This window comes from Choloepus didactylus, chromosome 14 (assembly GCF_015220235.1).
Source record: "Choloepus didactylus isolate mChoDid1 chromosome 14, mChoDid1.pri, whole genome shotgun sequence".
NCBI lineage: Eukaryota > Metazoa > Chordata > Mammalia > Pilosa > Megalonychidae > Choloepus > Choloepus didactylus.
Genome location: NC_051320.1, coordinates 18,073,420 through 18,098,070, shown reverse-complemented (window position 1 = coordinate 18,098,070; position 24,651 = coordinate 18,073,420). Strand labels below are relative to the sequence as shown.

The 24,651-nt window shown below is 39.0% G+C and overlaps 1 protein-coding gene across 1 annotated transcript in view; it reads left to right on the top strand.

Annotated features, from left to right (window-relative positions):
- ASPH (aspartate beta-hydroxylase) overlaps positions 1-24,651 on the top strand; it is a 234,941-nt gene that overhangs the window by 180,351 nt on the left and 29,939 nt on the right. Inside the window, exons 16-20 of the mRNA XM_037803594.1 lie at positions 1,273-1,423; positions 3,898-4,034; positions 10,463-10,561; positions 13,715-13,804; positions 18,878-19,015. Of these exons, the coding sequence (XP_037659522.1) occupies positions 1,273-1,423; positions 3,898-4,034; positions 10,463-10,561; positions 13,715-13,804; positions 18,878-19,015 (615 nt within the window). The remainder of the gene's footprint in view (positions 1-1,272; positions 1,424-3,897; positions 4,035-10,462; positions 10,562-13,714; positions 13,805-18,877; positions 19,016-24,651) is intronic.

Here is a 24,651-nt window from a genome sequence, read left to right as displayed (position 1 = left end):
CCTCAACACCAGATTCCTATATACAATTTCCTATCCAGTATCTCCACTTCATTTTCTACAATGCATTTGAATTTAATATATCCCAAACTGAGCTCCTGATTCCATGCTCTACTATCCCCATCCCAAATCTGCTTCTGCCCTGTCTTCTCATTCTCAGGTAAGGATAGTTCCATTTCTGCAGATCACTCAAGGCAATAATCTGAATTCATCCTTGACTTCTGTCCCCTTCTTTCCTCTCCTTTCCTATGTTCAGTCTATCCACAGATCTGTTCACTTGGCCCTTCAAAATAGATCTGAAACCCAGTCACTTCTAACCACCTCCATTGCTACTACCCACCATAATCTCACATCTGGATTCCTGCCAAAGCATCCTAACTTTGCCCCCTGCTTCCAGCCGTACCCTCTTCTGTCTGTTCTCTATACCACAGCCAGCATGATCCCTTGAAACATAAATCAGATCATGGCAAACCCCCCACCTGGTGTCTTTCCTTCTCAGAGTTAGTGCTGAAGAATTGCTAACAACTTGTTAGGCCCTACATCATCTGAGCCCCACCCCCACCCCTTTCCTCCTTACTCCCTCCTGCACCCACACAGCCTCCCCTGTGCTCCACACTCCTGCCTCAGGGAGTTCTCTCTCTGCCAGAAACACTCCTCCCCCAGATGCCTTCTCCCCTCACTTCTTTCTTCCCCAGTCATCCTGACGAAACCAGCAGCTCTCCTACGACTTTCCTGAGGCTGCTTTATTTTTATCCACAGCACCTTATGGCTACTCACGCGTGATATTGTTATGTGTCTATTGTCTTTCTCTGCTTTCCGGGAGGTTAGCAAAATGAGAAAATGTCTATTTTGTTCCGTTTGTCTGCCACCTGCCTAGAACACATCTGGCATGAGAAAGGCTCCCAGAAAATCATTGTTGAATAAATGAGTGACCAAATGAATGAATGAATGAAGAATTAATGAAAGAACAGGGATCATGTACAGAGTCCTGTCTACATAATCATGGTGTATAATATGATATAAATCTCCCTCAGCTCTAGCATATTATTAGACTTGCTTTTATGATGTTCTTTCTCACCTATAGCTTACTAGCTAACTTTTCTTTAATTATTAAAATAGCATGTTTGTTGCTTTCTTTTGCTTGTTGGCTTTTGTATCGCTTTGTCTTGAATTTCTTTAGGAGCATGCTCGAAAGTTCATCATTTGTGAATATTTGGGGGGATTACAAAATACAGTTAGTCTTGCAGCATTTACCCAGTGTGGGGCTTCCTCTAGTGTGAAGATGATTTGGCTGAGAAAAGGAGGAGTAATGAAGTGTTACGTGGGGCCATCGAGACCTACCAAGAGGTGGCCAGCCTGCCCGACGTCCCCGCAGACCTGGTGAAGCTGAGTTTGAAGAGACGGTCAGAGAGACAACAATTTCTAGGTAAGACGGGGTCAGAGTTCATCAGAAGGGAATGGTATGCTTTTGTCTTCAAGAGTCTGAATGGGAGGAAACCCAAGTTTTATAACTAATTTCAAGTAATCCATCTGACTCTGTGTTAGACTGTCCATCTTTAAAGCTGAAATAGCAATCCTAACCTTAATAATGAGGAAGATTTAGGTAGTATTTTCACCCCTCATTTTACAGGCAAGGCAAATGGGATGCTGAAAGGTTCAATAATTTGCCTAAGGAACCGTAGCTAATACATTAGTAACTCTGGAATCAAAAGCTCATCCCGCCATGCCAAATTCTTTCCTCTCTTTAGCTATAATAAACAGTTGCATGGAGACTGGAATTATCAGTGGAACGATTTATTATAAAGGAATGTCAGGAGTTCCAAGCACTCCAAAAATTTTCCTTGAAAGGTTTGATGCTATACCAAGAAGAGTGCTAGAAACAAAATTTTAATCACCAAATAAATTTTCAAGTGCTTTGAAAAGAGCGGCATGAAGCAGCCTCTCTGATCTGCATTCCCAGGCACGCCAAGGAAGACTAGTTATAACGTAGCTTCATTTTAACCAGGCTTGGGATTCCTTCAGTAAACCAGGAAATAAGAGTCTATGCCACGTGTAACTGCTAAGGCTCAGCTGGCTGGAAAGTTGCATGGACGATTTGTCAGTGTCATTTGGGAAGGGCCATATGAGAATTTATCAGGATCCAATGACACTCGTATCATCCTCTCTGAGGGATGGAATAAGGGTAGTTGTCTCACTTTCAGATGACCCAAAACTGTGATAGAAGGAAAACCAAGTGATGTTTCGAAACTAGAAGAAATGGTCAATTAGATTTATATTCAGAAAGGGCCAGTGCAGGGAAAGAACAACTTACAGGAAAAGACAGGATAGAAAATTCAGGTCCAGGACTTGCAGGTGGCAATGAAGTCACACGCCTTGGGTGCAAAATCAGCATTGGTGAGTTTTCCTTTTGCCTCACGGTCTAGCGTGGCTTGGCTCAGCACTGCTGCTGAATCTGCCTTTAAAAATTTTGATGTTTGTACATCATGAGATTTTTGCATTGATTTTTATTTTTTGTAAAGAATGTATTAAAATATTTTCCATTACAGAATTTTTGGTGCCCCCTTAAATTTGGCAGCAAGGTGAGTGCCTTGCTTTTCTCACCCTAGCCCCACCACTGGGAGAAAGGAATAAATCCAACCCTCTTCCCCAGGGATCCTTCAGTATTTGAATATAGACCTGTCCCCAGAACTAGTCTAAGGCCAGTTCCCTAGAGTAGGCTAGGAGGGGATCATATGCAGATTTTAGTGAAAGTGAGGAGGTAGGTGAATTCACTCCCAATAGAACAGGATTCTATAATGTGGAGAAGAAAGGGCGGAGAAGATGGCAGCTGGAGGGATTTTCCCCTGGGCCTGCCTTTCATTGTGATTAGCAGGTGAAGTTTAGAAGCAGAAGAAAACTGCAAGCCTCAGGTGGGCAGGTAGGGGGAAGGAAGGATCTGAAAAAGTAGACTTAGTGTGGTCAGTAAGGAAACGAATGTCTGAACAAAGCCATCCTGGATCTGATTGTAATTCTGTTTGGAATACGATTGGCTGGTAATGGAGAGGAAGTCATGGAGTAAACTGGCAATGTTGTATCTGATAGTAGAGCATACATCGCATCAATTGATTCCACTTTATGGACAAATAAGCCCCTTAGGTAATAACTTTGTTCATATATACTGGTCTTGATTTGCACATTTCCCCTTATGCCATTTGTCTTTATAACTGTGACAAGTGGTAATGACAATCAGCTCCAGAGATTTTAAGTCTCCATCAGGACAACAAGAAATGAATTGAAGCCAGGTTTATCATGATACATGTGGTGCAGAGCATCCCATCATCCACCAGAGGGCCCCATAACACTGGGTGATGTTTCTTCTGCACCTTGACTGGGACGATTACCTGGAGATGAGGATACTCTCAAATGGAAACAGTGTCAGCAGTGAAAACTGCCCTGTGTTCCACAGTGCCTTTTCAAGTTTGATATTGGTGCTAGAGTCTGAAGTCAATTGGACTTCGACTTTTTCCTTGTCTGTTCTCAGTCATAATTGTAGTACTAATAATAATGAGCCCAAAATATCTCAGTAAAACATTTTTTTAAATAAAAAATTGGTAACTAAACATTTATTAAGCAGGATTTTAACATAGAAATGTAAATGTTGATGAATTTATTAAATGAGGATGTCTTTTAAAATGTTTATAATGGATATTATATTCAGCATTTACTTATAGGAGAGTTTGATAGCATTGCAACTGCATGATTAAATCTCGATAGATACTTAACCATCGGGATATAAAGTCCGATTTAAGCTGGTGTTCAAACTTTGTTGAATAGTGTCTCATGATATGTATTCTCATTACAAAGGTGTACATGGTGTGTTTTTATTTCTATGGTTGTTTTGTTTCCTTCCCAACAAATCAGGTCATATGCGAGGTTCCCTGCGTACCTTACAGAGATTAGTGCAACTATTTCCCAGTGATACTTCCTTAAAGAATGACCTTGGTGTGGGCTACCTTTTGATAGGGGATAATGACAGTGCCAAGAAGATTTACGAAGAGGTAAATGGCAATTTTCTACCAAGTCAAATTATTTTGAACGTTAGAATCTAATGTTATTTGTAAATAACATTTAATATGCCCAGTCTCTCACGTTATTTATCTGAAGTTAAGTTAAATACCATGTAAGTATTATGGTTGACATAGTCTGAATTTTGTTTTCATGTTGCTTTTTTTCCCCCTTGCTCAGAGCAGATTTTAAATTTTAGTTGGCACTTGCTACATCAAAACCTTCCACTCGTAATTGTGATATTTTTAAAACTTCATATATTATCAGTTCAAAAAAAGGCCTTTCTACAAGTGTTCTTTGTGATAGGAAGAGGAACTGAAGTTCCCAAGGAACTTAAAAATTTTCAAAAAACATAATCTTTTCCTTTTTTCACTAAAAGTCCCATCTAGATAGAGACACAGGACATAAGCCTTTCAAGCTAGTGAGGCAAACTTATCACCCTTTGGAAGGGCACTCATTGACTCTGGGATCTTCTGATAAGGGTGGCTTTCAAATGATTTCTGCCTTATAATGGGAGTTTTAACAGATAACCTCTAAATCACAAGTAACTATGAAATCTAGAAAACTGTGACTCCCTCAGGCAATGGGAAATTCAGTTGGTACAGAATAAACAGTGGAACAGTAAACCTTGAGGCCGGAGAAAGATAGCATCCCTATACATGAAAAGTGAACACATTTACTTATTATTCTTTAATTTAGGCCTGGTGGTCAACAGTTTCAGACTGGCACAGTTTACATCAAAATGCCACCACTCAGGAATGGGGATAAAAACTAAAGGACAAATGGGGTGGGATGGGGGGATGATTTGGGTGTTCTTTTTTCACTTTTATTTTTTATTCTTGTTCTGGTTCTTTCTGATGTAAGGAAAATGTTCAAAGATAGATTGTGGTGATGAACGCATAACTATGTTATCATACTGTGGACAGTGGATTGTATATCATGGATGATTGTATGGTGTGTGAATGTATTTCAATAAAACTGAATTTAATTAAAAAAAAAAAATGCCACCACTCAGTAATAGCCCATGAGCCCTTCTGTTTAAAATGCCGTCAGGTACAGCCATGGCACACTGTCCAGGAAGAGAGTCTACTCTCAAAGCAGTGATTTATTTGATATTTATTTGCTGTTGGTGCTTGATTGAAAATCATTAAATTTTGAACCAGTTGTCTTTTTAGTTCTTGTCATAATTTTTGTATTTTCTGAGAGAGCGGAAATAAGACCTTGGCTTTTTCCGGCATCTCTGGTATCTGCATAGATTGGATTGACCCTACAGTGTTGAAAATATGTGCCATCTACATAAGTGTCTGTTCCAGGTCATAAAACAATTCCTTCTGGGGCACTGTGTTGCTAATGGCCAGAACATAACAGGACTCCCCTGTCTTGCAAAGTTTGGTTAAGGGAATCATCATGCATTTCAGTGCTTCAGGATGGGACAAATTTCAGAGTCGCCAGTCTGTATCAGGCATGTCCATAGCCCATTCCTTGTTATTCTGCCACTGTCAGAGGCCTCAAAGATGGAATTGTAGAAGTCTTTCCCCTTCCTTCCTTCCCTCCTTCCTTCCTTCCCTCTTTCCTTCCTTCCTTCCCTCCTTCCCTTCAACAAAACACAATCAAGTGTTGACCAAGTGCCAAGTACATTTGAGGTTACAGTAGGATTTGAAATCATTCTAGTTTCTCTAACCCACTATGGATTTGTCACTCCTCACCTTTGCAAAATCTTCCTTGAGTATATCCGCCTGTTTTTACCTGACACTAAATCTCAGATACGTGAAATATTGTAAATGTTTATTCCAAAAAATAAAATTCACCTGTAGTCCTTTATACTTGAAATCATAATCTCAAATGAATAAAGGATGAAAGGATGCAGAAAGTCTAAAATATTGCTAAATTATACAAGTAGGTGTTGTTATTGTTGTTGTTTAAAGAAGCATCAATAGACTGAAAATATGTATGGGTTTTTCTTTTTTTCCTCCTCTCACTTACAGGTTCACAAGCTTAGAGTTCCTGAGCTCTAAGATTTTCTCTCCTTAACCAAGGCTTATCCTGATGTGTTTATGTCTTGGAAAGTTCTTGGGATTTTTTTCACTGCTTATAGCCCAAGATCATTTCAGCAGAGTAATCTTTTAATTTTATGTTTTTCTTTCTATTGATTTTTATTTTTTAGGTAGATTTATAAAAATCATCAAGGGTCCCCTTTCTGTGTTTCCGCTGCTTGTAGTTTCAACAAGGAAACTGACTTTAGAATAGTTTAAAGTAGATGACTCATATCTGTAGCTTTTGGGGGCTCCTCCTGTGTTCCCCCAGGCCACCCATGGGCAAAAGCTGAGTTCACTCTTAACTCTTCACTTATTCGTCAACACACATTTATTAACACCCCTGCGCTACCTCAGGAGATGGTAGTCAATGAAACAAGCACAAAATGTGCCTTAATGGTGTTTACAGTCTGGTACCAAATGACTAATTTCTGCTAAATGTGCCTTTTGAATGTCTTTCAAATCCCCTCCCTTAGTTCACAGCTTTCACGTGAGTTGAGAGTTTTATCCTGCCCAGTCTTGCTCTTTTCCAACCTCTGTCAACAATAAAACACAAATCTGACCATCTGGACCCTCTCCAGTGGTTTCCCTGCACACAGCAGTGGTCTTCAAATATTTTTGGTTGCATACCCTACCAGGGAAAAAATGTTCAAGAAAATACCTGTGATAGGCAAGTGTATGCACCAATAGAATATATGTAAGTACCAATAGAATATATACATTGTGAAAGGTAGACACCCCAAAATAAGTTTTTAAATAAGGTGAAATGAAACATTTAAAATACTTTTTAAATTTTATTTCACTGCCAAAAAGTCTTTTCACTCCCCGCAAAATTATTATTTTAGTAAGATCAATGTGAAATGTCGTTTTGAGTCTATGTTTTGTTTTGTTTTGTTCTAGTAATGTGTCACTGGGGATAGAAATGTCATTTCTGTTGTTGTATGTGTCTCCTGTTTGTGCGTATATACAGAGAGACGGGGGCAAGGAGAAAGAGAGTTTGTGCAATATTATCAGCATTTTTTGCAATCGGGTTTTTTGTCCTTTTCAGAGGGTTAGATAATGTAATCTGCACAGCCTCCTAAGCAGTCACATGCAAACCACAATGCGTACAGTTTGTGGAAACAGAGACAAGCAAGGGAGAGCAGTGCTGTCCACTGCCCCAGTCTCCACGTTCCCACCTCTCTTGGGACGGCGTGAGTCCCAAATGGAACCCAGGACTGCCTGTCCTGCAGACAGAGGAGAGCCCCAGGGACTGTCACCATATTAAATATCATATTTCAGAGGCAAACACAAGTGGAGATCTTTGTAATTTCTTTCTGCTCCCCAGTGATTATCTTATACATGATGCCTAAACAGGACCTGTTGTGATTTGGCTCCTGCCTGCTTCTCTAATCTCATCTCCCGTCTCATTTTACTTTTTACTTTAGCAACACTCCCTTTTGCTGCTCCAGACCCATGAGGCCTTTTTACTCCTATGCCTTGAATGCTTTTTTCCCTATTGTTTCCATCTTCCCTTTCATTAGTGAACTCTTATTCATCCCTAAACACCTTTCAGACTTTGCCCATGCCCACTGACTGTGAAATAGGTGCCCCTTCTCTGTACCCCATGCATGCCTTGTGCCTCTTTCCGTAGTTGCACTTATGTCATATTTTCATTGTCTGTTATGGCTCTGTCTCTCTGACTTGACAGAGACCCCCCCAGAAAAGAGAGTATATCTTATCCATATTTATATGTCCAGGGGCCTAGAAGAGAACTGGGTGTTCTAAAAAGTCCATTAAATGAATGGATTTATTAATTAATTGAGGTGATGGCTGTGTAGTGCAATAAGCAGCTAAATCATCTGTTTAGCTGTAATCATTATAGTAATTATTACATTGTTATACTGGCAGAAACATGATTGGGCTCAGTTCAGTTCAATCCCAGAGGTATTTTTGGAGCTCCTGCTCAGAGGCTAGCTCAGTGACAACAGAAGACACAGAAGAAGCGGTCTGTACTTTCAGAGACTTGATTGGGGAGAAACCCCGGCATGCACCCATTCATCCATTTATTACAGCTTCATCAAGGGCCTGCTCTTCATCTGGGCTGGCACTGTTCTAGGCACTGGGGTTCAGCAAAACAGACAAAATCCTGCAGAGCTTAGATTTTCGTGGGGAGAGTAAAAAACACAATAAGTCAGATGGTGATGAGTGCTATTCAGAAAAGAGAGTCAGGATAAAGAAGTTAGATGTAACTGGTGAGGGGGGCTGGGAGTCTGTTTTACACCAGCAACCAGGGGCAAGCTTCACGGGGATAGCAACATCTGAGTGAGTACCTCCTCCAGGTAAGCAGGGAGCCATTTGGGTGTCTGGGGAAGAGTGAGGCAAAGGAGTGCAAAGATCTCCAGGCAGTCAACTCGGTAGGTGAACTCACTGCCCTCCCCCCTACGTGGGACCTGACTCCCAGGGGTGTAAATCTCCCTGACAACACAGGATATGACTCCCGGGATGAATCTGGACCTGGCATCATGGGATGGAGAACATCTTCTTGACCAAAAGGGGGATGCGAAATGAAACAAAACAAAGCTTCAGTGGCTGAGAGATTCCAAATGGAGTCGAGAGGTCACTCTGGTGGACATTCTTACGCACTATATAGACAACACTTTTTAGATTTTAATGTATTGGAATAGCTAGAAGTAAATACCTAAAACTATCAAACTCCAACCTAGTAGCCTGGACTCTTAAAGGTGATTGTACAACAATGTAGCTTACAAAGGGGGACAGTGTGATTGTGAAAACCTTATCGCATTCCCTTTATCCAGTGTGTGGATGGATGAGTAGAAAAATGGGGACAAAAACTGAATGAAAAATAGGGTGGGGGGAGATGATTTGGATGTTCTTCTTTGCTTTCATTTTTTATTTTTATTCTTTCTGGTGTAAGGAAAATGTTCAAAAATAGATTGGGGTGATGAATGCACAACTATATGATGCTACTGTGAACAACTGATTGTACACCATGGATGACTGTATGGTATGTGAATATATCTCAATAAAACTGAATTTAATTTAAAAAAAAAAAAAAGATCCCCTGGCAGGGTGCACTGGCTTGCTGTGGAGCAGCCCGGAGTCCAGGGGGCCTTTAAGGAGTGGCTGGGGGAGAGGGAGGAGGGGAAGAGGCCCCCGAGATGGGAAATCCAGGTCAAGGGATGCCTCAGAAGCCATTCCCAGGACCTCACCTTTTCCTCTAGGTGAAGTGGACCCAGGGGAGACTGTGAACAGAGGACGGAGGTGATCTGACCTAGGACGTGGCGAGTTCACGCCAGGCCCTGGGGGAGAGTGGACTGCTGGGGGGGGATGGATGGGAAACAGAGCCAGCAGCTAGGGGGCGACCGTAGGAACGGACGGGGGAGGCGGTGAGACCTGCACCAGGGTGGCGGGTGAAGGTAGTGACGAGAGTTGTGATTCTGAATATATTTGGAAGGTGGTGGCGGCAGGATTTGCTAGTGGATGAGGTGCACGGCAGAACACAGGCTGTGTTAATACTGCTGCAGTACAGGCGCGTGCAGGCTCACCCTCCGCTGTGCATGCTTGTTCCTTCTGTGGGTGGATCCCACGCTGGCCGCCACTTTCCTCTGCTACTCAGGCTCAGCGATGAAGAGACCAGACCATCGTCTTTTTTCCACCTGCAGCCAACTCATACCTTCTTCATCTTTCTCTTTCATTCCATACATTACTTTGTCGAAGCAGCTTCACAAGTTGAAAGTTATGGTTTTGATTTCACATTGCTAATATTTAATTTAGAAGCATTCCGCATACTTCATCTCTAATTATAATAAATGCATATAATAATAAACATGCATGTGAGTTTTATTAAATATTTACCTGGGTGTCATCACAGAATATTGGAGGTGTTCATCGCTTAATCCTCAGTACTTACCCAGAGTGGGCGCTGAAGAAATTTTCATTGAATGAATGGATGGTGATGTATTATAAATGCAAATCAGAATTTTCCGTTAATTAAGGCATACATACAAAGCAATGTATATAACCAGTCAGAATTTGCTTCAAGGATAGCAAATTTAAAGCAATTCCCTCCTGCTCACTAAAAACAATATTGAGTTCTTACCAATGGACAGATTGGCTGGTTTCTGTTGTGAGAGCAATGCTTTAATGGTTTATTGCCTTTTAATTCATGTCTTCCTTTTTGAAGAACCAATATGTGGATATGAAAGCATTTTTAGTTGAGGGGAAATGGGGCTTTTAAGTCTAGTAATTTTGCAGCGAGACAAAGCGCTGTAGTGTTTTAAGATATAACATCATAATCCAATCCCAGCACAGCAAAGCTAATTAAAATTTGTTTCGACAGTAATTTGTAGTCAACCACAATACGCTTTTGTTTCCTTTGACTTTAGGTTCTGAACCTGACACCTAATGATGGCTTCGCTAAAGTGCATTATGGCTTTATCCTGAAGGCGCAGAACAAGATTGCAGAGAGTATTCCCTATTTAAAGGTAACTGCCATGTCCTTCCTCTTTCTTCATCTTCCAACTCATTTGGACACCCCGATCATGCATTGTGGACTGATTTGCATGCATGACTGAATCTGTTCATCATCACAACGTCCACCTTCTGACCACGACAGCCATATTCAGCATGGACCCCACACCACAATTGAGAGGGTCCTGTATAGAAATACTAACCAAGTGAGCAGAGACTGTCTGTAACAGACTGTGAAGAAATTCCTAAAACTGCAGTTGTTATTAGTTGTTTTTTTTTTAAAGGGAAAAAATAGAGAATTATTGACACAGTACTTAAAAATAGGGACAATGCACTAAATGTTCCTTTTACAAATTAATTATACAGTGAGTCTGCTTTCAGTAGGGATCGTGGCTACCCACATAAAGTGAGGTGATGCATGCAGACTGAACTGAACAGTCAAACCTAAAATAGCCTGACAACTCAAAATATTCAGCTGAAAATATGCTGTCATTTTTTTCCCTCAAATTTCTAATATCCTTGTCAATTCACTCACGTCACATTTGGTCTAGCTCAGGGCTGCCCAATAGGATTTTCTGTGATGATGGAAATGTTCTTAGTCTATGCTGTTCTATAGGATGGCCACTAGCCATGCATAGCTATTGAGCACCTGAATTGTGACTTAGTGTGGCTGAGGAATTGAATTTTGAATTTTATTTAAATTTAAATAGCAACATGTGGCTAGCAACCACATGTTGGGCATGGTAGCTGATAGGCTGACTGTTGTATCAGTCAGGGTTCTCTAGGGAAACAGAATGGACAGGAGATATCTGTAAATATTATGAGATTTTTATAAGAATTGGCTCACTTGACCATGGGGATGGGCAAGTCCAGATTCCATAGGGCAGGCCGCAAGCTGGAAACTCCAATGAAGCTTTTCGATGAACTCCCCAGGAGAAGCTGGCTGTTGGAAGTAGAAATGGAAATTCTCTATTGTGACTGCTGAAGTCATCACTTCCCCTTTTAAAAGCATTCAACTGGCTGGATGAGACTTCTCTCATTGCTGAAGGCCATCTCCTCAGTTGGTTGTAGATGCAATCAGTTGTAGATGCAATCAACTTCCTGATAATTTAAGTCCATGAAATATCCTCACAGTAACAATTGGCCAGTGCTTTCTTGACCAGACAATTGGACACCAAAACCTGGCCAAGTCAACACATGAACTTAACCATCACCGCTGCAAATTTTTTTTTTCAAGTGGTAGTATATTAAACTTTTATCATCTCTCTCATTCACATGACTTAAATTAGAGATCCCAAATAGCAACCCCCTGTGAACAGCTTGTAACCATGTTTTATTTGGCCACTATTTTTTAAAAAAACATTTTTAATGAATTGCCTTATTTGAGAATTTGAACCTGTTATATAAGAATGCATATTTCTAGTTTCTCTTAAAAAGTTGTATCCGGACCACTGCCCCCGCACGTGGAGCCAAGCAGTGGCACCCCCTTGCGGTGGCCGTGCCCCTCCTAGTCTAACCTGGCTGTCCCTGGGCTGCCGCAAAACTTTACATTCCCTGCCAGTACCTGTGAGCAGGTGGGTGTCTCTGGTTAAGTGCTGCACTTACACACTGTTCCAGTTTGGATGTGTTATGTCCCCCAAAACTCTGTGTTCTTTTATACAGTCTTGTATGGACAGACATATTAGTGTTCATTAAGTTGGAACCTTTGTATCAGGCTGTTTCCTTGGAAATGTGACCCACCCAACTGTAGATGATGACTCTGATTAGATCACTTCCATGGAGGTGTGGCCCCGCCCATTCAGCCTGGGCCTTGATTAGTTTACTAGAGCGCTATATGAGCTCAGACAGGAGGAGACATTTTGAAGATGGCCATCGAAAGCAGACTTTGGCTCCAGAGAAACTAAGAGAGGACAGATGTCCCAAGAGCAACATTTTGGAGAAAGCCGTTTTGGAACTCAACCTGGGATCAGCAGATGCCAGCCATGTGCCTTCCCAGCTAACAGAGGTTTTCCCGGATGCCATTGGCCTTCCTTCGATGAAGGTACCCTATTGATGCCTTACCTTGGATACTTTATGGCCTTGAGACTGTAACTGCGTAACCAAATAAGCCCCCTTTTATAAAAGCCAATCCATTTCTGGTGTTTTGCATTCTGGCATAATTAGCAAACCAGAACACACACCCTTTGACATAACGAGGGCCAAGTGGTGCTGTCACTGCTTCAGAGATGGGGAAACCGAGAGCGAGGCTGGCTAGTTAAGGGGTGAGACCATTGAGTTTGGGTGATGCTGAGCCCTGCTCACAGCCCAACCCCTCCCGAGTGAGGTTTCTCCCATTCCATCTCAGCCCTTCCAACGTGATGCAGGTAAAATTCTTCCTTGTGGAAGATAACAGACTTCTCACGAAGAAGCCTCAGAGATGCAGACTTTTAGAATGAATTCCTTGATATTTAAATTCTTGTGACCTTTGTCCTTTTCCTTTTCTCAATTCATTCTCTTGCTTTAATACTTTCTCTCTCTTTTTTTTTAACCTCAATCTCAATTTCAGTCCTGATGTGGGAGAAACTCAGCTAAATGTTTCAGAATAGAATTTGTTTAATAGTAATTACATTTTAAACGATTCAGATTGGCTGTAATCCTATTGTATGTTTTGCAAAAAGATTTTATTTAAACGTGAGGGCACATTTGTTTTCAGTGGAAATAAGTAGTACTGCAATTGTGTCTCTGTCACTTCAAACATCTTATGAGCAATTTGACATTTTGGTTCAGGAGCAAAAAGCCTCTAGATGATGAATGGTTAGAACTGGAGTGCAAAGTCAACGTGGTGATACCCAGTGAGAGAAATCTTTTGGGCTATTGAGAAATGATTGCTTCTGCAGAGAAGATTCACAAAGTGTCACACCAATTTTGTGGCTTATTTCACCATCAATTAATGAAAAGCATAGTGTTAAATTTAGCTTTATGACCTCCTTTTGGTTTTGCATTATGAATGTTGACCAGTAATGTAATTGCCAAACTTCAGTATTGAGATGTGTTTTTCTTGTTCTTAGAGTTTCATTGGGTTCTATAAGATTAAATATATCAGTGAATTAAATCTGGTATTTAGTTCTTTCACCAACACTAACTCTGCCCTTTCCTTTTGTTTCTCTTGTTTTTAACCTTTCCTGCAGGAAGGAATAGAATCGGGTGATCCTGGCACTGATGATGGGCGATTTTACTTCCACCTGGGGGATGCTCTGCAGAGGGCCGGGAGCAAAGAGGTAATTGGTTTGTGCACTTCTTGTTCTCTCCAACAGAGGACAGAGTAGGGAAAAAATATTTCTGGTAAAAAGATACACTTGAAAAATTATTTTGAGCATAAATATTTGAAGATGGTGATTTAAATTAACTATTTAAACAATTATATTTAAACTTTTCAAAACAACCCAACAAGTCCTACTTAGTCCGAAAAGAACTTTTGGGATTTAACTCTATGGTTCTTTCAAGAAAATAACTAAGGAATCTCAAGCTTGTCCTTGAAATGGTGTTTATACGTGTGTATGTCTGTGCGTGTGTACAGAGAGATAGATGTTGTAATGAAGACATATTTTTAAACTTATGAAGAGATGTCAATAAAATTGTTTAAATATCTTAAAATATTTTAAGTTCACCTAGATTCATTTCCATTTTGTTTTGATGAATGAAGTCTTTGTTCCACTGATTCCAATGCCCACTGATTCTAACAGTTAACTATATAATTTACCTCCTGAAATATTTAATACTAAGTTTAAGATGGATGCTTATGGCTATAGTAATTTGACAGGTACTGACACATTTTTCTGACTATAGTCAACTTCTTGAAATATAGCATTTGATCATTAATCACAGTATCAAGTACCATAAATTTCAAAATGATTTCACAACCCACCACAGTTTACTCAATGCTGGTGGATGGTGAAGCCCAGCTTTCCTTTCCTGCCTCTTAGGCCGAGCTCCCTTTGGAGTCAGTGGGTAAAGGGTGAAGTGAAGCACTGAGTGTTTATAACCTTTACATTCATCTGTGTAATAAAATGACAGCTAAGAGTTACACAGCTTTGGGTTTCTAAAATTAATAAGAACACAGGGCCTTTGGGACGATTGAGGGTTCAGGGAAGCATGGGTATTTGTGACAAGGTAATTGCCTCCAGATGCATGAACCAATTTGGGATAATAGAGATTTGGACAATTGACACGATTTTCTATATATGTATCTATTTATCTGTATCTTTCCCTTTCTAACCTATAAGTCAGTCAACTGAAGGAGAATGAGATGTTGAAGTGAAGAGAATAAAAGGGAGAAGTTACTGATTAGTGATCATTTTTGTGTCCCTTCATTCTTTTGGATGTAAATGACCAGTGCCTCCATTGAAGGAGAGGGATAAGATTGATTTTGCTGCGATATCTAACATTGGATAAACTTTCATGGCAGATTGCTGTAAATGCAGTTGTCACTAATTAATTTAGATTTGAACGTTTCTGGGTCCAGGGCAAAGACAGATTAAAGAAGTCTGTGATGTATCTCACATCTTAGATGAAAACAGCCCTTCCTTCAAGGGCAAAGAATTCACTAAACACTTGTCAGGGGCTTGGGATTTGAACCATTGGGGCTGCTCTACAAGCTTAACTATCATTAATATGCAAAGGACAGCAGAGTTCTTGAATTTAAAGAGTTCACAAGCATTCATCCTTGCAGGAGAACAAAAACAATCCTGTAGAAACCCTATTTTAGTATATTTTCAATATTATGTATGAAACTGCAAATTGCCTATCATTGCCTGAGTTTGCATATAGTGGGAAGCAACTGTTGGGAGCAAGGAATTGTGCTCCAGGTTGGGAAAAAGAGTGGGTGCACTAGAAGCACACTTGGCTTCTGTGCTCCAGAGGCTGGAAGTAAAATACCTTTTGAAGATGATTTTTCTAGTAGGTGCTTTGGTGTGGACAAGAGAAAGGAGGAATACCGTCCAAGCTGTTGATAGTCTTGCAGCTTCACCTGTTCCAATATTTCCTATACAACATTTCCAGCTCTGCTTCCCAAAGTCCAGCTCATGTCTTATTGCCAACTTGGTGTCGCCACAAGGATGACACAGAGACAGCTCACTCCTGTCTTCCTCTCCAAACTGTGTTCCCTCCCTCCTTTAATGATATTGCCAACTTCTCAGCCTCAAAATGTGGGTTCTCTTTACCTCTATACTGTCCTTCCTTGCTCCAAGCTAGTGAGGGCCACAATCTGGGGATTCAGTGTCCCCGTGAATGATGGTTCCTTGTGCCCTTTGCCTCAATCGCATTATTTTTCTTGCTTGGTTGGGGTTTTAATTCCAGCCTGTGCTGCCTTCCACCTCGGTGGTGGCTGGAAGGATCGGCTCTTGTTCTCTTGCATGGGTCTGGCTCTTTTCCAGTCCCATCCTATGCTCCAAGAGCCCACAGTGCCATGCCATGGTGGTCATAATCCCCCGCAGGCAAGCTGCAGGCATCTCTCATTCCCCAAAACATGCCCCCCTCTTTCCCACACGGAGCCCCACTGTATCCCACAGTCCAGGAAGACAGCCTCCAGCTGGGGCCCCAGAGGGCAGCCCACTCCCCACACGGGGTCAGGGCCTGTCTGACCTGGAATCTTCTGACATATACTATATTTCTCTCTCTCTCTCTCTCTCTCTCTCTCTCTCTCTCTCTCTCTCTCTCTCTCTCTCTCCCCCTCTCTCTCTCACACACACACACACACACACACCTTACATCTATTTTATCTATTTTAGTAAATAGATCTATTTACTACTGTATTTAGTAAAATACATCTATTTTATTATTCCTGATTAGAGGTATAAAAAGGAAATAGTAAAGAGGAGAAAATTTTCATAGGACCAGCACTTGATCATTACTTTTCTAGCAATTTTAACTGAAGGCAGTTTAGATGTCCGAATAAACGAATGAATAAATAAATAAGCAGACTTGCTGAATACATTGTTTCCCCTATGTAACATCTCATTAAAAATGATTTCTTCAGAACTGTAAACAATCTGTTATCTGTCATGTAGGTTGTGTTTCAAACCTGAACGGAAACTTTTTAACAGCAGTGGGAAAACATCATGTAAAACACAGAAGTGGTACAATATTGCAGTGTTTTTTTAATCAGTAGTGCATTATTGCATTGAGTAACTAAATATCTGTCATAGACCAAAATAAAGGAAGCAATGTTTTCCTGTTTACACCTTCCTGTTTGAATCAAAAGTTAATAACCTTGAGAGGCATGTTATTTGTCTATTTTTTTAATCACTTTGAATTTGTGTCTCTTCCAAGTAGTAAACATTGCTCCCAATACTATGGAAATTAAATTTCATATTGAAAAATGAAAGTGTGAAAAAAAACGATTTCTTGTGGAATGAGAAAATTTAAATAAATTAAATAAATAAATAAATAAATAAATAAAATGATTTCTACAAGTTTTTGGCAGACCATTTATCCAGGTTTTCTTTCTCCTAAAAGTTTAATGGCAAAGGAATGCAGAATTAAGAGTCCCGTTTGATGCACTACTGCTTATTCTGAGTGTCAGGAAAGACCTTCTAGATGGTTCAAACATGCTGTTATATGTGAGGTAGTGCTTTGCCCGAGCTTCACACGGGTGTGTTAGAGTCAAAGCTGAAATCTTAGGCTCCTAACTCCTGAATTAGGGCTTTAAGGTTTGCTGTTTGGATTTTCCTATACTAATTTTTTTTCTCTCACTATTGTAACAATAGGTCTAGTCCTTACAGTAAATTTCTGGTGATTCTAAAATTAATGATGGTAAGATTTGCAAAACAATCATCTGTTATAATTAATATCATTGTTCACTTTAATACCAGAAGGCATAGGAAATAAAATCCTAAATTTAAACTGGACAAAAATAACTAAGATAGTCAAATTAATTTCAAAGGTTAAATGCTTTTTTTATTATTTAATTAGAACAATAATTAGCCATCGTCAGTTCCTGGTTTTTAAGAAAGATACCTTATGGCTACAACTACATGTATTTCCAGGAAAACATATAAGAATAATTAGTATATAAGTTCTTAGTTCAAGACATTATTGAGAAAGATAATTAAATAAGAAAATGGGTTTTTATAGTTATTTTTTAATGATACAAAGATGAAAGGAAACTGGAGTATGTTGCCAAGGGGTCTAGTTCAAGATATTTAGCCTTCCTTAACTTCAGTTTCAACATTTGTAAAATGGAGATATTTGGGGTTATTGGAGACACTAGTGAGATGACATATGTGCAAACAAGTAGCAGACTGCAAAGTACTGAAAACATAAGATGGTATTGCTTGCGCTATTCATTTTTCTCTTGAAGGAAATTTTGAAACAGGAATTTTGAACAGCTTTTAAAAGTTAGTGTTTTTTACATCCAAAATTTATTTGGAGTTTCATAGTTCAGATATTCAAGGTGAAGTTAATTACCTGTTTTTATCAATGAAAATACATATTTGAAGTCATTTTTCAGAAGTATTCCTTGGACCCAACTTGTAATAATGGGGGGGATGATAGGAAGTGAACTACTAGAAACGCCTTCAGTTCTAAAGACCGGGGGGCCTGCGGGATGGGCGACTCTGAGAGCAAATGGTCCTTCATTCGAAGGAGGCACACGGAGCAGCCAGTGGTCCCCAAAAAGGCTAGTTGTCTTGGACGCAAGTCACATCATGGTGTAGCTGTCTCGAAGCCACAAATGTTACCCCTTATGGTGGAAGAAAATATTAGGAACAAAAGTTCTCTTTAAAAAAGGCCAGTATGGGCTATTTCTATATTTATTGCCAACACAGAGTAATATTTCCTCTCTCTCTACTGAAGTTAATGGGTGATTCACACTCTGTCACCAGATTAAATGAGGGCTTTGGAAAGACATGCTCCCTGTGTTGACCCATAGTTCAGTTAGTTGCCAATAGCTTTGAAGAAATTAATAAAAATCATAATCTTTTCCTTTTAAAAGAAACATAAAGATAGAACTGCAGAAATGAAAGCTAAAATATAAATATATGCTTCTCTGGTATCTTAAAGTATTTATCCATTCAACAAATAAGTCCTCAACTCTGTGCTGGAGAAACACTCTGGGGGAAACCGAAATGAATGAAGCCTAATCCCTGAGTTCGCAGCAAAAATGAAATGCTCACGTTCGTCTGTCTGTAATCGTGATCAAAAACCCAAGGGAACAGCAGGTTTTTCACCAGTGTAACAGATTTGGACACTCACCTGGCTGGTTCTTTATTTAAATGTCTCAAAGCCACAATTTTAAAATTGATAAACGTGTCATTTAAAGAACAGCTTGGAGCTCAGTCTTTATGTTCCTTCAGGCATATAAATGGTACGAGCTTGGGCACAAGCGGGGACATTTTGCATCCGTGTGGCAGCGATCCCTCTACAACGTGAATGGACTCAAGGCACAGCCGTGGTGGACGGCCAAGGAGGCGGGCTATGTAGACTTAGTGAAGGTGAGTGTTCACTAGGCAGCTGGATCCTCGTCTGTTTCCTACTCGTTATAGGGAAAGGCTTGTCATGGAGGAGAAGGTCAAAGGGGACACAACCCTTATTTCCAGTGAAATTTGCAGAAGATATTTGGGAAAGAATCTTTTCATCTCATTAACCAAAAGTTTGTTTTAGACAGCGAAGAAGGAAATTTGTCTAGAATAGCAGTTTTCAAACTTTTTGACCTTAGTACCCCCGTACACTCTTAAAAATTATAGAGGACCCCAAGGAGTTTTGTTTTTGTGGATTGTATCTATTTGTATTTATTTTATTAGAAATTAAAACTAAAAAAGAATTTTAAATATTTATGAGTTCTTTAAAAACAACAGTAACCCCACTGCATGTTAACATAAGTAACTTTAAAAGGAAAAACAACTTAGTTTTAAAACAAAAAAAAATGTGGTGAGAAGATGGGAATGTTTTATATTTTTACAAATCTCTTTAATGTCTGGCTTAATAGAAGAGAAGTAGATTCTCACATCTACTTCACACATACAATTACTCCTCAGAGCAGGATGTTATCACACATCATGTAGGCTCTGGAAAACTCCAGTATGTGCGAGAGAGAGAACTAGAGTGAAAAAGGGCAAATAATATCCTTGTGTAATTAACAAATAGTTTTCATTTTGCAGATGAAAGGGTCTAGGGAACCCCCTGTGTCCCTCGACCAAACTTTGAGAATCACTGGTTCTGAAGCTATGAAAAACATTAGATATAATTATTTTTAGAAAATGTCAGGCACAGATGTAGTAAAAAAAACTAAGTGGTTCTAATAACTTAATGGCTTAGAAAATGGAAGCTTTTATATTGGTAGATTAAATCCAAACTGTAAGACTGTATACTCTGTGATTTTGGAAGAGACTGATCTGAAATTTAATTTTGCTTAGATAAGCCCTTTCCTCTTAGATACATTAATAAAATGTGAGATAAATTAACTCATAGTCTCAACAATATTTTTTCCCACTCAAAAGGTGAATGATGTCATCTATCGTATGGATTAAATGTACTTCAGTGGTCTGGTCCAAAGAATCTAACTACCATTTATGCACTGTCTATATAAGAAAATATATTCTGATTTTCAGGCGACTGATTTACACCCGAGACAGGGAGGGAGTGAAAAAATATTGAAAATTCTGGAATCTGGGTGATGGATATATGGAAGTTTATTGTTCTATCTTTAGGTATATGTTTAAAATTTTTCATAATTTTTTTGTTAAAACGCATCTTGAATATAACATATCTGTAAGATTTAAACATTTCCCTAATTAATTTGGTCTGCTTGAGGGAAAAGAGCTGTTTCAATGTAGTTTCAATGTAATTACCATGTTTGTTCTGCATTTAAGTAGAAAAACACACTTGGTCATCATCATAATTCAACTGTAAAGTAGGTTGCCGTCATTTAGCCTTTGCATTTTTATAGATCAGAAAACCAAGGAGTGGTGACAATGACTACCTTTTCATTTAAAGAGGTTCCATATCCATATCCAAAGCAGAAATAGTCCAGGAACAACTTCCTTGGTGAATCTACATTTTGCGCTGTCAGTGATTCTCTCCTTTGTGAAATTCCATCTTCCCTAGGATCATATGACATCGACTTCTTCTGAGACTCCTCTACCATCTAATCTTTTTATTTTTTCTTTTTGATCTCTTTGTGATGTTTTTTCCCCTACTGTACCTTTTAGGATGTTTCCAAATTCAAGTAACAGAAATGCAACTTGAATCTGGCTTAAACAGCACAGAATTTTATTGACTGACGTAACTGGAAGCACAACAGCAGGGTAGACTTCAGGTATAATATGATTGGGAGGAGAGTGTCTTGGTTCTACTCTTCGTCCTTGGTCAGCTTTGTCCTTGTGCTTCCTCACTGCAAGAGAACTGGGCAATAAGGTTCTTTACTGGTACCCAGCCAGAGAAGAAGAGAGTGTGCCCTCTCTGTTAACAGGGAACAAAAATCTTTCCTTCAGTCTGAAAGAGCCAAATTAAGTCATATTTCCACTCTGGATTAGTCACTGGCAAGGGGCTGGGATATTACCCTTAAATCAACAGGCTAACTCCTGGAAGTGTTAAAGGATCAGCTTCCTCTAAATCACATGTATTATCTTGGGAAGGATGGGAACCTGAACAAAATCAGGGTTTTGTTAGGAAGGAGCAAGGGGCACATTGGGTGTTGGGAACCTACAGCACTCAGAACCCCACTGAGCCCAGACACAAGCATTGTTCTCTGTTCTTTTCTTGTCCTTCATTTCCTAAGAAACCTTTTCTACTCTAGTTCAATTGCTATGGAAATTTCTACCGAAGCCATGCTCCCCAAACTGACTTATTCTTTCTTTTCTATCTCCTACTCATAGAGACATTAACATTCAATATGAAAATTAACTAACCATGTAATCCCATAGTTAATACTCCTTTCTAACTTTAAACGTTTGGTTAGTGATTCAACTTTACTCAAAATACTTGGTTTACCAATCTCTCTTTATCTCTTACAAGTAGACTTTATTGTCTTCAATCCAGCCAATATCTCTTCTACCACCAGGCCTTCTTTCGTGATAGTCCTTTCTCATGGAACTTTCTTACCTCTTCCCTTTTCCTTCTCTCCTATGCACTTCACAGCCAATTCCTATTTATCCTTCAGATGTTAGATAAGTTATTTCTTCACTAAAAATAACTACAGGGATAAATATAAAACAGACAGCACATGTATTTTTTTTTGTTACCATCTGATTTAAAAAATAACTGCATAAAGCAATAATTATAAAACTTTTATTGGACTTAGAATGTGTAAGGATTTAATTAGTGTAACAATAATACAAAGGAAGGGGAGAATAGAGGTGTAATAGAGCAAAATTTTTTTATACTGTTGAAATTAAGTTAGTATTAAACTGAATTAGATTGTTTTAAGTTAAGATGTTAATTCTAATGCCCATGTCAACTACTAAGAAAATAACTCAAAAAAATACAGTAAAAGATTTTGAATTTTTGGTTCATACCTTACCAGCTATGTGACATTGAGAAAGACCTTGAGCAACACTTCTCTGTGTTTCGGTTTCATTATCTACAAAATGGTTATGGCAAGAGTGTCTGTTGCATGGTGTTCAGAAGATCATTAAGTAATTAGAAAGTGCCTGATAAATATTAATTTGTAATTTTAATTGATCCATTACCTTGTTTTCATAGGAACTTATTTTCAAACTCCTATAAAATGACTTGGAAAGGCATTTTTTAAATATTGTGTATTATTAAAATAACAATAAAACACATATCATGTATTAAATGCCTCCTATTTACAATCAGTTTGCAGAGGACTTTTATATATAATATTTTTAATCCTTTTGACAACTCTGCAAGTTAGACAGTATTTTGCCCATTTACATGCGGGCAAAATAAGAACTAGAGAAGTTAAGAAATTTGCTCAAGATCTGATGGTGACAGGGCTGGGATTTGAACTGTGGTCTCCTTGTCCTCAAAGTCCATTTCCTTGTCAGAACCCACTACTGCTGTCAGAGTTAGGGATGTTTGCTCTTATATCTTATATAAGATTTATGCCATTCAAGTATTTATTTCAAAATTCTGTTTCCCTGGGCTTCTTGATTTCAGTCGTAACTTCTTGAAGCTCTGCAAGAAGAAAATAAACCAGACCTGGGCATCAATCACAGGGTCCCCAGAGCTGGGACACCTTGTGTTTAAAATGAGTGCTGTGTGATTGTGCTTTACTTTTGCTAACTACCTTCATTTGTAGAAATGTTAATATTGTATATGATATAAATTTTTTTTAAAGTAATTTCAAGGTGTCCACTTGCCAAGAACAATGAGGAAACACCAGGAGCCATTAACCATTTAGTTGACAAACACGTGCACAAGATCTTCTTCCATTTCCAAATTATAGATTTGAGTACTATGGTTTACAGATCATCAGTCAGGGCTTGACATCTTAAAGCGGAAACCTCCTAGATTTGGTAGCTGCCTGCTGTGTTCGGCCAAAATCCTTTTAGAATAATTACCCAGATTCTGGCCTTTAAGTGACTACTAACTACTATGGATGTTACATTTTTGTTTAAATTATTCTCGTTGTACATTCCAGTGAGTTGTAGACAGTGCAGTTTTCTTGCAGGCATGGGACAGTGTTCAGTAAAATGCGTCATGTGTTTTTACCTTTTGTTGAAGTGTCACAGAGCCCCCTCATTGCGTACCTCATTTGGCAACTTTGTGCACTGGGGGTGTTAAGAGACTATGCAACTCAATGAAAAAATTAAGAGAGAAATATTCCAGTGGAATTTTCTCTTGGGGATTATTTTCATTCAAATTTAATAGATTGCTGCCAAAATCACAAATATCAAAGCCAAAAAAAAATTGAAACAAAAAAGGATTAAGTTCTTTGCAAGGTTATAATAGAAAAGATCTTTTCTAACCAGAGAAAAGCTCCCATAAATTAAGTTTTGCTCTTCCCCTTTTGAGATTAGCTATTTCATCCACATATTCCATGGCTAATTTCAGTGTAATCATGCATGCAAAGAAACCACAACCGTCACGCTGAAACTGCAACAACAGCCTATAGCAAACTGAAAACTACATAGTTTAAAATATCCCCTTTGTGTTTGTTTTCCCTGCTACGTAACTCTTTGCATTGATTACCGGAAAGGAGGAAAGCCTTTGCAACCTCTATCTGTGATTTTCAGAACAGCTGCTCTGATGTAAACAAGCAGCATCACAGATAAATTTTTCTCATACAGTGGTTTTATTCCATTTGGAGGGGTGCCCGGTAATGCTTTGCCAACTGTGCAGCATGATGAATGGGAATGATTGGTGAGAATGACACTCCATCTTCATCTTCCTTTGCCTGTGGCTTTATTAACTAAGAAATCCAGTGTTTCTGAATAACGTCACCTGGATGGAAATAAGACTTACACAGTTATACATCAGTGGCACAGCATTTCTTTCCATGTGATTAAATATTTGAATGTTTTCACTGAACTGCTTTTGAAACAAAATGGATTGAGAAGGAATAAATGTCAGATCTTACAGGGGAATTAAGCTGTGAATTGAGGGGATTAGCGATTTAATTTAAAACTAAGTATTGTAGTGGAAAGAAAGGCTGAAAATGACTCCTTGAGATTAACATAATAGTTTAATCCTGTTTTTCTAAATCAAGCTTTAAACTGGACTCCAATGATACTTTCACTAAAAATGACAATAGAAACAACAGGAATCCAGAAAACTCAGGGAGTTGGTGATAATGGGATTAAAAAGTGAACTTTTTTAAAGGTTCCACCATCAGAAGCTCATTTTTGAATCACAATTTTTGCTTTCAGTTCTGACCACTTGTCAAGTCATTTAACCTCTCCAAGCCTCAGTGTCTTTATCTCCAAATTCAAAGTAATTACCTCAATTTCTCCTCTCTCCTGAGGTTTTTGAAGGCTCAAAAAAAAAAAAATCATGGATATTCTGCCGTGCAGTTTAAATGTGAACCCTCAATAAAAGCCCATTCTCCGCCGAGGTTATAGGAACAAATAAATAATTTCCTAACATATGGCAGAGTATCAAAAAAAGATAAATATTTGATGGCCTTTAAGTTATTTCAAACCAAAAGGCCATCTTCTTTCTCAAA